Genomic DNA, 14,651 nt, shown 5'->3' with positions numbered 1-14,651 from the left:
TCTACAAACAGGTCAACACTGCTGGAAATGGTGTATCGCTATTTTATTAACAACTCAACTGTAATAACATACTGTCAGCTTGGGTACGTGCATTACCAGCTTATCTGTGGACCCTGTCCTATCACTATCTAGGTGAGGCACTCAGCACATGGTGAATGTCTGAGAGGCAGGCTGTGAGCTCTGTGCTCTGAGCTGGCTGCTGCTAGAATGAGCGGGAACTCTGGTGTCCCCTGTCTTTATAGTGCGTGTGCTCTCACTGGTGATTGGCTGCGATGTTGTGTATGCTGGTTGGTTCTGCTGTATGTCCGTCAGTGTGTGTGTGATTGCACCATGATATGCTGATGTATGTCATGACATCCCCCCCCTTTTTGAAAAGAATATGTGCCTACATGAGAATGAATAAAGTGTAGTGAGTGTGCCTGATCATGTGTGTGCATTATTTACATCAATATGTACATGTGGCTGTGCGATATACACGGGAAGGTGCCAGGTGCAGAGGAAAACTATGTTACACCAAGAACGAAACAAATGCTATTAACAAACGATGATAAACTCTTAAACAGTACGGCAGTACAAGTCAGTGAGTCCAATAGTGCAAGGTTTATAAATCAAGTCTTTGGGGTGGGCGACGAATTTGGTTTGACCGCCTCAAGGGTGGTTCAGGATCCACCGGCTGAGGAATGGGCCGGGCCACGGTCGAGTGAGGAGGAGGCAGGGTATCCGGAAGCTCAACAAAGTCCATGTCAGGAACAACAGGAGGGCATGGCACCGGTGCAGAATTTCGTAGCGAGCGTGGAACCAGACGAAGGGCACGCCGATTGCGGAGGCGAATGGAGCCATCAGGCAAACAAACCAGAAACGAGCGGGGAGCCACCTTTCTAAGAACCTCAGCAGTTGCCGACCAGCCACCCTCCGGAAGATGTATGCGGACATGATCTCCAGGCACCAGGGCAGGAAGATCAGTCGCCCGAGCATCATGAACTGCCTTGTGTTGCTCACGCTCTTGTTGCATCCGCCGAAGTACCGGAGCATGGTCGAGGTCTGGGACGTGAATGGACAGCACAATGGTCCTGAGGGTGCGACCTATAAGCAGTTGGGCCGGCGATAGGCCCGTGGACAGTGGGGCCGAGCGATAGGCCAGCAAGGTGAGGCAGAAGTCAGATCCTGCATCAGCAGCCTTGCAGAGGAGCCTTTTTACAATGTGGACGCCCTTCTCTGCTTTCCCATTTGACTGACGGTGCAGGGGACTGGACGTCACGTGTGCAAAGTTGTATGCACTAGCGAAGGAAGACCATTCCTGACTCGCGAAGCAGGGGCCATTGTCTGACATCACGATGAGCGGAATGCCGTGGCGAGCAAAGGTCTCCTTACAGGCCCGGATAACAGCCGATGACATGGTGTCGTGCAGGCGTATGACCTCAGGATAGCTGTAAAAGTAGTCAATGATGATGATGTAGTCCCTGCCGAGCGCATGGAACAGATCCACGCCCACTTTTGACCAGGGAGACGTGACCAACTCATGGGGCTGAAGGGTCTCGCGTCGTTGTGCTGGCTGGAACTGCTGACAGGTGGGGCAATTGAGCACAGTGTTGGCAATGTCCTCATTTATTCCCAGCCAGTATACAGCCTCTCGGACCCTCCGTCGGCACATCCCAACGCCGAGATGGCCTTCGTGCAGCTGTTCTAAAACAAGCCGGTGCATGCTGTGTGGGATCACAATGCGGTCCAGCTTCAGGAGGACACCATCCACGACTGCCAAGTTGGCCCGAATTTTGTAAAACTGTGGGCATTGTCCCTTGAGCCACCCGTCCGTCATGTGGCGCATTACACGTTGTAGAAGGGGGTCAGCCCCACGGCGAATGTGGGCAAGGCGTTCGTCAGTGGCCGGCTGATTGGCAGAAGTGAAGGCTACATGTGCGTCGACTTGGCCAACTAACCCCTCTGGGTCGGACGGAGTGTTGATTGCCCTGAACTGAGTGTCTGCTATGATCAGGTCCTTACCCGGGGTGTATACAAGTTGGAAGTCGTACCTCCGGAATTTGAGCAGAATGCGCTGGACGCGAGGGGTCATGTTATTAAGGTCCTTTTGGATGATGCCAACCAGTGGGCGATGGTCGGTCTCCACAGTGAACTGGGGAAGGCCATACACATAGTCGTGGAACTTGTCAACGCCAGTCAACAGGCCTAGGCACTCCTTCTCAATTTGCACATAGCGCTGCTCTGGGGGGGGTCATGGCACGTGACGCTTAGGCGACAGGGGCCCATGATGAGGCGTCATCTCGTTGCAGGAGGACCGCCCCAATGCCGGATTGGCTGGCGTCAGTCGAGATCTTCGTCTCCCTTGCAGGATCGAAGAACGCCAGTACCGGGGCGGTGGTGAGCTTGACCTTGAGCTCCTCCCATTCACGCTGGTATTCAGTTGTCTTCCTGACAAGGTGCCGGAGAGCTGTGGTGTGGGAAGCGAGGTTAGGGATGAATTTTCCCAGGAAGTTGACCATTCCTAGGAAGCGTAGCACCGCCTTCTTGTCTGTGGGCTTCTGCATGGCCGTGATGGCTGCCACCTTGTCGGCATCCGGCCGCACACCCAACCTGGAGATGTGGTCCCCCAAGAACTTGAGCTCGGTTTGGCGAAAAGAACATTTGGTTCTGTTAAGGCGCAGGCCCTGGTCCCGTATCCGTTGAAAGACGCGTTGGAGGCGACTGATATGCTCCTGCGGTGTGGTAGACCAAATAATGATATTGTCCACATAGACGCGCACGCCTTCGGTGCCCTCCATCATCTGTTCCATGATGCGATGGAAAACTTCAGAGGGATATGATTCCAAATGGCATCCTATTGTAGCAGTATCTGCCAAATGGAGTGTTGAAGGTACACAACTTCCTGCTGGACTGATCCAATTGAATCTGCCAGAAGCCCTTTGAGGCATCAAGCTTGGTGAATATTTTTGCCCGAGCCATCTCGCACGTGATCTCCTCACGTTTGGGTATCGGGTAATGTTCCCTCATTATATTGCGATTTAAGTCTTTTGGGTCAATACAGATCCGGAGCTCACCGGAAGGCTTCTTGACACACACCATGGAGCTGACCCATGCAGTTGGCTCTGTCACCCGGGAAAGCACTCCTTGGTCCTGAAGGTCCTGCAGCTGCTGCGCGAGGCGGTCCTTGAGGGGCGCTGGGAGCGAGGTGCATGAACTACCGGGGTGGCATCCTGTTTGAGCAGGATTTTGTATGTGTAGGTCAGTGTACCCATGCCCTCAAAAGCATCCTGGTTGTGAGAGAGGATTGAGTTTAGTTGCGCCCTGAATTCCGCATCTTGGAAGTCAGATGTGCCTTCTGGAGAGAGAGAGAGTGTACTCGCTGAACGAGGTGGAGGAGTTTGCACGCCTGTGCGCCTAGCAGAGAGTCCTTTGAAGAGCCCACGATCTCGAAGGGTATGAAGGCTTTGCGCGAATTGTGCGTCACTTCGAGTTGGCACGACCCCGTGGCGGGGATGACGTTGCTATTATGGTCGATCGTTGACAGATGGATGGAAGAATTGCTGGCTTGACCCTCAGGATTTGAAGTGCTGACCATGCGAGGAGATTTGCGGAAGCACCCGTGTCCAGGCGAATGTGATCTGGGATCGGTTGACCGTCAGGGTGGCACACCACTCGTCCGGATCAATGCTGTCCACCGACAGCGGCTGGTGCGTTCGACTCGGGACAGCTTATTCTTGTTGATGACTGCAATGCGGAAAGGCTCCCTGTCCTCCGTGTCACTGGTCTGTATGATGTCAGGATTGGACTCGGTAAACGTGGGTAGAATTGCCCGAACATTTCTGCGAGGCTGGTTAAACTGTTGCGAGTTGGCAGGCTGAGGTGCTCGACAGCAGGCAGCATAGTGGCCAAGCCTGCCACAGCGTAGGCATTGTCGCGCTTTGGCCGGACATTGTCGCTTTAAATGGGCGAAGCCACAGTTGCCGCAGGTCATGACGTCAGTGCGTTCGTTGCGCCACCGCGCATGCGCGGTGCGGTTTTGCGTAGTGCGCGCCTGCGCATCACGTTCCTCCGCGTCAACGTCCCCTCTTTTGGCGCGTACAAGCGCGGGAGGCCTTGGAAAGCGCGCGAAACGGCCGCCCTCCTCTGGCCGCGGGCCGGGAGATACTCTATCGTCTGGACCCGCTCCGCCTCGTGGGGCCCCTGCCGCGCCATTTCAGCCGCCTGGATGCGTGAGTACCGGCTGGTGGCGTTCCCATGCAGGACGCAGGTCTCGATGGCTGTCACCTGGGTGAGTTGCTTGATTTTAAGGAGCTGCTGGCGCAGGGTGTCCGACATGACCCCGAAAACTATCTGGTCGCGTATCATGGAGTCAGAGGTGGGCCCATAGCCGCAGGACTGCGCGAGGATGCGGAGGTGCGTTAAATAAGACTGGAAAGGTTCGTCCTTACCCTGCAGGCGCTGCAGGAACAGGTACCTTTCGAAGCTTTCATTGACTTCAACACTGAAGTGTTCATCAAATTTTAGGAGCACCGTCTTGTATTTGGTTTTGTCCTCACCATCCGCGAATGTAAGGGAGTTAAAGATGTGGATGGCGTGTTGCCCTGCCGTGGAGAGAAGAAGGGCAATCTTCCTGGTGTCCGATGCATTCTCCCTGTCTGTGGCCTCGAGGAAGAGCTGGAAGCGCTGTTTAAAAAGCTTCCAATTCACCCCGAGATTGCCAGCGATGCGTAGCGGCGGCGGCGGGCTGATGTTCTCCATGCTACAGGATGGCGGATTGCTGATAAGTTGCAGGTAGGTCTCACGGGCTAGTATGCGTCCACTCCTGAAACCATGTTGGGTGTTCTGGTCTACAAACAGGTCAACATAGCTGGAGATGGTGTAACTATTTTATTAACAACTCAACTGTAATAACATACTGTCAGCTTGGGTACGTGCATTACCAGCTTATCTGTGGACCCTGTCCTATCACTATCTAGGTGAGGCACTCGGCACATGATGAATGTCTGTGATGCAGGCTGTGAGCTCTGTGCTCTGAGCTGGCTGCTGCTAGAATGAGCGGGAACTCTGGTGTCCCCTGTCTTTATAGTGCGTGTGCTCTCACTGGTGATTGGCTGCGATGTTGTGTATGCTGGTTGGTTCTGCTGTATGTCCATCAGTGTGTGTGTGATTGCACCATGATATGCTGATGTATATCATGACAAGTGGAACCTTGAATTACTCTATCATTTGAAAGACATTACTTATGTACCACCCTAGGAGCACACAGTTTCTGGAGTGGTGTTTGAATCCACAACTTTCTGACTCTGTGCTGCCACTGAGCCCTGACTGATACACTGAGGAGGTAATGGGAGCAGGCCAGTACCTACTGATTCCTGTACACCAATGAGAATCAGTGGATATTTTAAATTGAAATATTATTTTTCCTTTATATGTTGACTGGTACAGCCAATCTTGCGTGTGTTTTTCTCAGGTCAAAGCAACAAGAGATTTACTCCGATGCAGATGCTCTATGTACCAAGAACAGCTTCAACAACCCGGCTTACTATATCCTGGAGGGTGTCCCACATCAGCACGCAGCACTCCTGTCACCAGATCACCAGGCCTCTGCATTTCCCAAGACAATGCAGAAAAACAAAGGCCAGGCAACACTTGGCCTACATGACAGGAAACACCATCATTCGGGGCGCCTTCCATTGGCAAGTGAGGAGGGGTCGCTTTCGGATGATGAAGGTTTGACCCTTAACCGGCCGCCACCTGACTACCCCCCTCCTCCTCTCCCCAAGGCGGTGGACATGGATATGATCGATAATCCTTTCTACGCCTCCTCAAAGGAGCTCCAGCGACTCAAAGCTGGGCCGGCCATGGACGAGCCCGACTTGAGGAACCTTGGTGCCAAACAGCGGACTCCCTCGGACCCTCCGGAAGGCAAGGCCTCACTTCCACCAAAAGCCCATCCCAAGCCGCAGCTGGTCTCCGGCGCACCTCACTTGGCCAGCCCATTCCTGGCTGATCAATGCAGCACTTCGTACCAAGGCATCGTCGACGACCGGTCTTACTCCGCCCTCCAGATGGCCAAGAGTCTCAGCGAGGTGGACTACCAGGCAGGCAGGACCGAGCCCCTGCAGAGGAACCCTCCACTGCCGGTGAAAGGCCAGCCTCCCCGAGGGCTGCTGCCAGACTACAGCAGGCCCACCAACTTCCCCTCACGCTCTATAAAGGAGAGTATCGAAGAGGACATGGCCGAAGAGGTAAGCGTTAGGGGAGCGTTGGGGCTTTCTGGTGCCAGAATCGCAATAACAGTCAGTGTCTTTTTAAACCTTGAGTGATACCTTCAGAGTATGCAAATGAGTCAATCAAGGGATGTGGGCGATAATTGGTTCCAAGTACGCAGATTCTCCAAGATACCCAGATATAAAGAACCTGCATGTTTAGCCCCGATTCTAAAATCATAAGTGGCCATTTGACCCGCAAAGCCATTTCTGCTGTTAGATCATGGCTGATTTGTATCCCAAATCCACTTGGGTCCATTTGTTTCATGTGTGTTTAGACCTTTGTAGGAAAGTGAGAAGGCCGTTCACCGCTGTCTACCATGCTCGTGCTGTGAGATTTATTACAGAGAAGATAGTGGCAGCCCTTCGGCTGAGATCACCGGGAAGGGAGCTTCGCCATTTCATGGTGTCGGTAACCTTGTCTCTTTCCTCCCTATAGGCTTCGTGCCAAGCAAACAGCACCAGCTCCAGCCTGTCTTATGACTCCAGTGTAGGAAACTGGTTGCGTCGCCTGGGCTTGGACAGGTATGAAGGCGGGCTGGTCCATAACGGCTGGGATGATTTGGAGTTTCTCAGGTAGGTATCTGTGCAATGCTGGGGACAGGAATCCTTATACATATCCAAACAAATCCTTTTTCGCACAACATTCAGCTGCATATGCCGATCAGAACAGCACTGTTCAATTCTATTTATTTGCGCCAGCAGATCTTTGGGGTTATCAGCGATTATGTGCCTTCCCCCTTCCCACCTTGTCGAGGACAGTCCACAGGGATATAGGTGAGGGAAAGTAAACAGCTCCACTTTGCTTCAGTGTTCACTGTCCCTTCATTACCACCACCTCTCCCTGGCCACACCCCCAGCTCATTAACAATCTGAATATAAGAAATAGGAGCAGGAGTGGGCCACTAGGCCCCTCGAGCCTGTTCAGATCCTGCCTGATCTTATTCATAGAATCATAGTCGTTACAGTTCATGAGGCTGTCATTCGGCCCATCGAGTCTGCATCGGCTCTTGGAAAGAGCACCCTACCCAAGCCCACACCTCCACCCTATCCCCATAACCCAGTAACCCCACCCAACACTAAGGGCAATTTTGGACGATAAGGCAATTTAGTATGGCCAATCCACCTAACCTGCACATCTTTGGACTGGGAGGAAACCGGAGCACCCGGAGGAAACCCACGCAGACACGGGGAGAACGTGCAGACTGCGCACAGTGACCCAAGCCGGGAATCGAACCTGGGGCCCTGGAGTTGTGAAACAATTGTGCTAACCACCATGCTACCGTGCTGCCCGTAATGCCTGTACCCCATAAATCCTCCACTTCCTAAACACCCGCGTAACTCGCCCTTGAACATATTCCATGACCCAGCCTCCACTGCTGTCTAGGGAAGGGAATTCCAAAGACTAACCGGCTCCATCTTAAATGGGAGAGTTTTTAAACTGTGCCCCTTAGTTCCAGAATCACCCATAAGGGGAAGCATCATCTCAGCACCCACCGTGACAGGCCCCCTCAGAACCTTGTATGTTTCAATAAGATCACCCCTCATTCTTCTAAACTCTAATGGGTATAGGTTCAACTTTCTCAAGCTTCCCTCATGAGGCGCCCCCTTCATCCCAGGGATCAGCCTAGTGAATTGTTTCTGACTACCTCTAATGAAAGTATGCGCATCAAGTAAGGAGATCAAGACTGTAACCGCAGTCTTGGTGCAGGCTTACCAGTGCTGTTGTAACAAGACTCCCTACTATTATTCTCCATCGCCTTTACAATAAAGACCCAACATTCTGTTTGCATTAATGACTCGCTGTATCTAAATGCTGATGATTCATGTACGAGGACACTCTGATCTCTCTGTACCATAGCATTCTGCAGTCTCTCCATTAAATAATCTGATTTCCTATTCTTCTTGCCAGAATGGACAATCTGTCATTTTCCTGCATTAAGTTCCATTTGGCAACTTTTTAATCATTGACTCACCCATTTATTATATTCATAGAATCCCTACTATGCAGAATGAGGCCATTCGGCCCATCGAGTCTGCACCGACCCTCCGAAAGAGCACCCTACCCAGGCCCACTCCCCCAGCCTACCCCTGTAACCCCATCTAACCTGCAAATCCCTGGACACTAAGCGGCAAGTTAGCACGGCCATTCCACCTCACCTGCACATCTTTGGATTGGGGGAGGGAACTCACACAGACACGGGGGAAAGAGTGCAAACTCCACACAGTCACCCAAGGCTGGAATTGAACCCCGGTCCCTGGAGCTGTGAGGCAGCAGTGCTAACCACCATGCCACCCCTTTGCAGACACTTTGTGTCTTCCTCATAATTTGCATTCTACCTATCTTTGTATTGTAACCAAGTTTGCAGTTGTTCCTTCATCCAGGATATTAATATAGATTGTAAATAGTTGAGTTCCCCTCCCCCACATGATCCCTGTGGTACTGCAGTTAGTTACAGTTTACCATCCGGAAAATGACTCATTTATCCTGACTCTGTTTCCTGTTCGTTAACCAATCCTGTATCCATGATGTATCACCCCTAACATCATGAGCTCTTGTTTAGTAATGGCTGAAGTGTTCTGAAGAAATCATGTTGGACCCACAACCTTAACTCTGTTTTCCTCTCCACAAATGCTGCCAGATCTGCTGAGTTTTTTCCAGCTCTTTCTGTTTTTTCCCCCAAATTTCCAGTGTCCACAGTATTTTACTTTTGTATTGAATGTCTTTTGGAAATCCAAATACACATCTACTGGTTCCCTGTTATCCATTCTGCTTGTTACATTCTCAAAGAGCTCTTAAGTTAGTCAAACACAAGTACCCTTTCACAAAGCCATGTTGACTCTGCCCGATTTTATCATGATTTTTTTTAAATGCCCTGCCTCCTTAAAAATGGATTCTAGCATTTTCCTAATGATAAAAGTTAGGTTGACTGGCCTATTGCATCTTCCTTTCCCTCTCCCTCCTCAGCCCCTCAAGGCTGCTCCGCCATTCAATAAGGATCATGGCCGATCTGACTGTAACCTCAACCCCACATTCCTGCCCGCCCCCAATAACCTTTCACCCCCTTGTTAATCAAGAATCTATATCGCTCTGCTTTAAAAAACATTCAAAGTCTCTGCTCCCACTGCCTTCTGACGGAAGAGTTTCAGAGACTCACCACCCTCCGAGAAAATAAATTCTCCTCTCTGCCTTAAATGAGTGACCCCAGTCACCCCTACTCTCCCACAAGAAACATCCTCTTCACATTCACCCTGTCAAGACCCCTCAGGATCCTAAAGGTTTCCATCAAGTCACTTCTTACTATTCTAAACTCCAGTGAATACAAGTCTGACCTGTCCAACCTTTCCTTATAACTCGCCCATTCCTGGTACTCGACCAATGAACCTCCTCTGAACTGCTTCCAATGCATTTACATCTTCCCTTAAACACGGAGACCATACTCCGTACTCCAAATGTGGCCTCAGTAGTGCTTTGTGTTAATGAAGCGTAACCGCCCTACTCATGGCAGCACGCTGGTTAGCACAGTTGCTTCACAGCGCCAGGGTCCCAGGTTCGATGCCCGGCTTGGGTCACAGTCTGTGCGGAGTCTGCACGTTCTGCCCGTGTCTGCGTGGGTTTCCTCCGGGTGCTCCGGTTTCCTCCCACAAGTCCCAAAAGACATGCTGTTGGGTGAATTGGACATTCTGAATTCTTCCTCCGTGTACCCGAACAGGCGCCGGAGTGTGGTGACTAGGGGCTTTTCACAGTAACTTCATTGCAGTGTTAATGTAAGCCTACCTGCGACAATACTAAAGATTATTATTAATTTCCATCGCATTAAACTGTTCTATTCGTTTCTTAATTACTTGCTGCGCCTCCAACTGACTCTTGTCCCGTTTTCTTTTTTGGTCCATCGACAGCGACATAACAAAGGATGACCTGGAAGAAGCTGGAGTTACAGATTCCAGTCATCAGAACATTCTGCTGGCAAGTTTGCAGCAACTTGGAAAATAACCAACTGGGGCTTTGTGTTGTTTTTTTAAGTGCCTTAGGAAGACTTTTTTTCACTTCATAAACAGTAGCTCTGAAACTCCAGATGCAATATTAAAAAGGAAAAACATAAACTGACCTGTCCGAATGAGGAGGGCATTTACTGCTCCGAGCACTGATTGTAGGACTAACCATACTGTGGAGTACAGAACCTGCCATTTCTTCCTCTCTCTCCTGTTTATCCACTCCTCCCTTCGCACCAATGGGTGCCTTCGCCCTTGCAATTAGCGCAGGGGTATTCAGTGCATTTTGTTTTATTTTGTATGAAAACATTAAGTCAAATCCATCTCCATCATGTTCTCTGCCGGGTCACAGAAAAGCAATCAAATGAAGCCAATCCCTCGAAAACCACGGGTCATCTTAATGTGACTCCTGTAGCTTGTAGACGAGAGGTGGGCAGTGATAGCTCCAGGAACAGTGCGCAGTCTGCTGCCGCTTGAAGTACAGCCTGTCATTGGGTCTGTCTGCCCAAGAGAAGAGGGGCGATGATGTCGTCATCTGGGCGTCCAGCAATTGCCTTTGACTTCCTGTAGCGCGGGGGAGGCAATCATTCCAGCTTGATGCTGGGACATCGAGACGTTCATCGATAGAACTTGTGCACCTGTGTGCTGAACCAGAATGTAGGAAAGAAGGGCAGGTCGCGAGAGTGCGGAACTCAGTCTGAATATTGCAGACGTTCAGGGCCTGAATCTCGTGTTTATCGTAATGGGACCGCTTTGTTTGGATTGTGGTCAGTAGGCCCCGGGGTGTGGGAGGGTTGGGGGCGTTGTGGGTGATCTGTTATGGGGCAGGGTGGGGGCGGGAGGGTGAAAGAAAGAGAGACCAGATGGGTGAGAAATTGAGTTTAGAATGTGCTGAGATATCTGTTTCCCCCCCCCCCCCCCTTTCACCAATAAAGGAAATGTTTAATTCTCTTGACAGCACAGTGAGGACTGGGATGGATGACAATCAGCTTCACCCTGCCAGAGGCAGAAGGAAGTCAGGAAATGTTCTGCATTTCTTCAGCTTTTTTTTTTTCCTCGTCCTCACGTCCTGGTCATCCTGCTGAGAGAGGGAGTGAGGAAAGGCCTGAACCTGCTCACGGCCTGTAGCTGACCCTGCAAGTGGTCACATACACCCTTTATACAGTGGCTGCCTATGAGCGAATGGAAATGGGAGTTGGCTCAGTCACACTGTGTTTCTACCTGTTTATCGGAGCTCCCTCTCCTCTACCCGAAGCCCTCGTGTGGATAAAATAATCTGGGTCAGACACACCGAGTCACCTGGTGGGACTGGACGCAATTCAGAAGTTGCCACGGTGAAATGAGTTTGATTGTTCTCTATGGTGTTGGATTTGCACCTGCAATGTAAATTTGACATGAATCTCCCAAGCCACAACATGAGAAATGACCCCCCCCCCCCCCCCCCCCCTTCGTTATTTCAAGGTCAGTCAGCCCCAGTTTTGGCTGCTCCCAGGAACCTCCATCACCCAGATTGGGTCTCCCAGGCCTGTGCGGTTCCTATCATTCTGGATCAGGCAACATTTTCAGTTTACTGATCTAAGAATGCCGGATTCCCACTGCAGTTTGTGCAGAAAAGCAAAGCGCGGCAGGAGTCTGGAACTCGGTCACGTCACTGGTTTGGCCGTTCAGCAAACCTCTCTGCACTCTGCCAGGCTGAGCACCAGTCTGCGGTGTTAGCTGTAACAGCAGCAGGATGAAGGGAAAGTTGTTCCTGGAAAGCAGAACGGGTGAGGATTCCCACAAGTTTGTTTCCTTGTTGTGCGAAATATCTTGATTAATTCGCATTTACTGGATACAACTGAAATCTGGAACAGCTGGCTCTGTTGCACAATCTCTGGTTATTTTTGCTTGCTGGGAGTTAATGGTGTCCTGTCTAGATTCTATACCAGCGTCACTCAATCAAACCCACCCCCCCCAAACTTGGCTGAGTGGGAAGTCCACTCTCACCTCTGAACCTGAAGTTCATCGGTTCCAGCCTGATCGCAGGGACCTCAGTGCACTGTGTAGACTGACCGCCCCCCCCGGCCCAGAAGTGCTGCCTTTTTGCATGAGGTGTTAAGCCCTGTCGAATAGATGTACAGGATCTCCTGGCAGTATTGGAGGAAGAGCAGTGGAGTTCTCCCGTGTGTCCTGGCCAATATTTCTCCCATAACCAACATCTAAGACACTCTGACTCGCGATCAGCTTTCCTGATTACAGCAGTCAATCTGTGTGCCCTGCTTCTTACATTGCAACAGTGAATGCATTTCTTGGTACTTCAATGGTTGTCGAGCACCTCGAGACACGGAAGTCATGAAGGCGCTAAAGAAATGTAAGTTTTTATTTCTTTCCCCTTTATCCTTACTATCTAGCCCTCATTGCCTCTCTCTTGTCTCCCACAGCTCGCATTCTCCTCTTCCCAGATTAACCAAAGTGCCATAAGTGACCTGAATGTGGGTTCTATGTCAACCCCAATTTAAGAAAGAAAGGAACTGAAGGAAAATCCACACCCACTTTTGCTGTTTAATATAATTTGCCATGTCCTCTACGAACACCTCCATGGTATGCAGTGTTTTAGTACTGAATGGTTGACGATGCAGAGTTGTTAGAAATGCTTTGCAGCTACTGGGAGCTCCTATATGAGGAAAATCTCATTGTTCCTGGAAAGAGGCTGTGGTTTCAACCCCTCTTCACAACACAGGGACTCTGCAGAAGTCCTTTCAGGGAGATTAATTAGTTCCCGGGCTTCTCTTTGACAATGTGTATCTCTCGCCCTGGATGGTTTGAGGTAATTCTGTCCAAGGTAGCATTGTGTGGCCTGGTCAGCTTCTGCACAGTTCTCAATTCGCAGCCTGGAAAGGTTGGACAGACCACAGTTAGATTAGGAATAGGAAGCAGGCATTCAGACCCTCGTATCTTCCCACAGTTGGGTAGAACCCGGCTGATTTACAACTCCCATTTTCCCGCCATTGTTTCACATCCCTGGAAACCCTTCCCTTCCCCAACAAACCTCTTATCGATCGCGGCCTTGAAGGCTCCTGTTAGCTCCCAACAGTGTTTTCTGGGGTCAGGAGGAAAGAGTGGCAACACCCTTTGTGTGAGAAAAACACACAGGTAGTAGGAATGTGGAACACATCAGGGGCAGGGACTGAGCTATTTGCACTTTTGTCTTGTTGAAACTGTCCGGTGCCAAGAATACAGTGACATTCATTCTGTTTTGACATTCCCTCATTCAGAGGTGCTGAGTCCAGTTCAATGTTGCTTCCCACCCCCCCCCCCCCCGCCCCCAAGTTTTTTCTCCAGGTGTTTGTTTTGAACAAAAAACGAATAATTATGGATTAAAATGTGTGAACTGCCAGAAGCCGAGAGCTTGTGTGTCAAGTCTTTGTTTAATCTTTTTTTGTTGCTTTTACTGTATTGTAACTGGCTAATTTGGAGTTTGTGTATTTGCTTTAATCTGTGATATTTAATGCCATTATGCCAAGTTTTTTTATCGCCTTCCCTGTTTGCTCCGTTCCTGCGCCTTGTCTCTTGCTGCGATGTGCATTGGTGAGAAACTGAGTTGCTGTTTTACTTGCACATTCCTGGCAAGAACAGCAAAATCAGGTGACAAGGACACGTGCTTCTGTGTGTGCGCGCGTGTGTGTTGTGTGTGTTCCTTTTGTTTAGTAAGGTTTTGTATTTTTAATGACTTAATTATGTCTGTATAATAGTATTGAAAACTAAAGCTCTTTTTAACATCACAGATTGAGTTTGTATTCACTTTCTCAGAGCTAGTTTTTGTATCGGCCTCTTGTTTCATGCCGGACTGAGGGAGAGCCGCGTTCCGCTAATGATCCAGAAAATCATAGTAGCTCAATGGAACAGGCTGAGGTTCTCTTCCTTGGAAAAGAGACGGTTGAGGTGACGCGATATGGAGGGGGTTTTGATGGGGTAGATTTCGGGAAAATATTTCCACCTATCTGGGAGACCAGACCGGAGTCCACAAATATAAGGTAGTCACTGACGGTGGTGGACGTAGATTCATCAGTAACTTTTTAACATGGAATTGGATGAATATTCAAAGTGGGGAGCTGATGGTGTTGAGGTATTGCCACTGGAATAGTAATCCAGAGACCAAGGGGGCCCGGGTTTTAATTCCACCGGCCCAGATTGTGGAATCTGAATTTAGTTAGGAAGTGAGGGAAAGTACAATGACCATGAATCGATTGTCGTAAAAGCCCACCTTATTCACTAATGTCCTTTAGGGAAGGAAATCTGGCCTGACCCGGTCTGGCCTACATGTGACTCCAGACCCACAGCAATGTGGTTGACTCTCAACTTCCCTCAAAGCCAGCAAGTAGCAAGCCACTCAGGCGGTATCAAACCGCAAAATGTCTAAAAGTAATGAAA

General features: G+C 50.1%; 1 protein-coding gene across 1 annotated transcript in view; it reads left to right on the top strand.

The window, feature by feature from the left end:
- inppl1a (inositol polyphosphate phosphatase-like 1a) overlaps positions 1-14,002 on the top strand; it is a 234,805-nt gene extending 220,803 nt beyond the window's left edge. The window contains exons 26-28 of the mRNA XM_072477475.1: positions 5,450-6,227; positions 6,688-6,824; positions 10,149-14,002. Of these exons, the coding sequence (XP_072333576.1) occupies positions 5,450-6,227; positions 6,688-6,824; positions 10,149-10,242 (1,009 nt within the window). The 3' untranslated portion in view covers positions 10,243-14,002. The remainder of the gene's footprint in view (positions 1-5,449; positions 6,228-6,687; positions 6,825-10,148) is intronic.
- Positions 14,003-14,651: the final 649 nt, after the last annotated feature.

This window comes from Scyliorhinus torazame, chromosome 15 (genome assembly GCF_047496885.1).
Source record: "Scyliorhinus torazame isolate Kashiwa2021f chromosome 15, sScyTor2.1, whole genome shotgun sequence".
Lineage (NCBI taxonomy): Eukaryota > Metazoa > Chordata > Chondrichthyes > Carcharhiniformes > Scyliorhinidae > Scyliorhinus > Scyliorhinus torazame.
The sequence above is the reverse complement of the archived record's forward strand: the minus strand, read 5'-3'. Positions and strand labels throughout refer to the sequence as shown.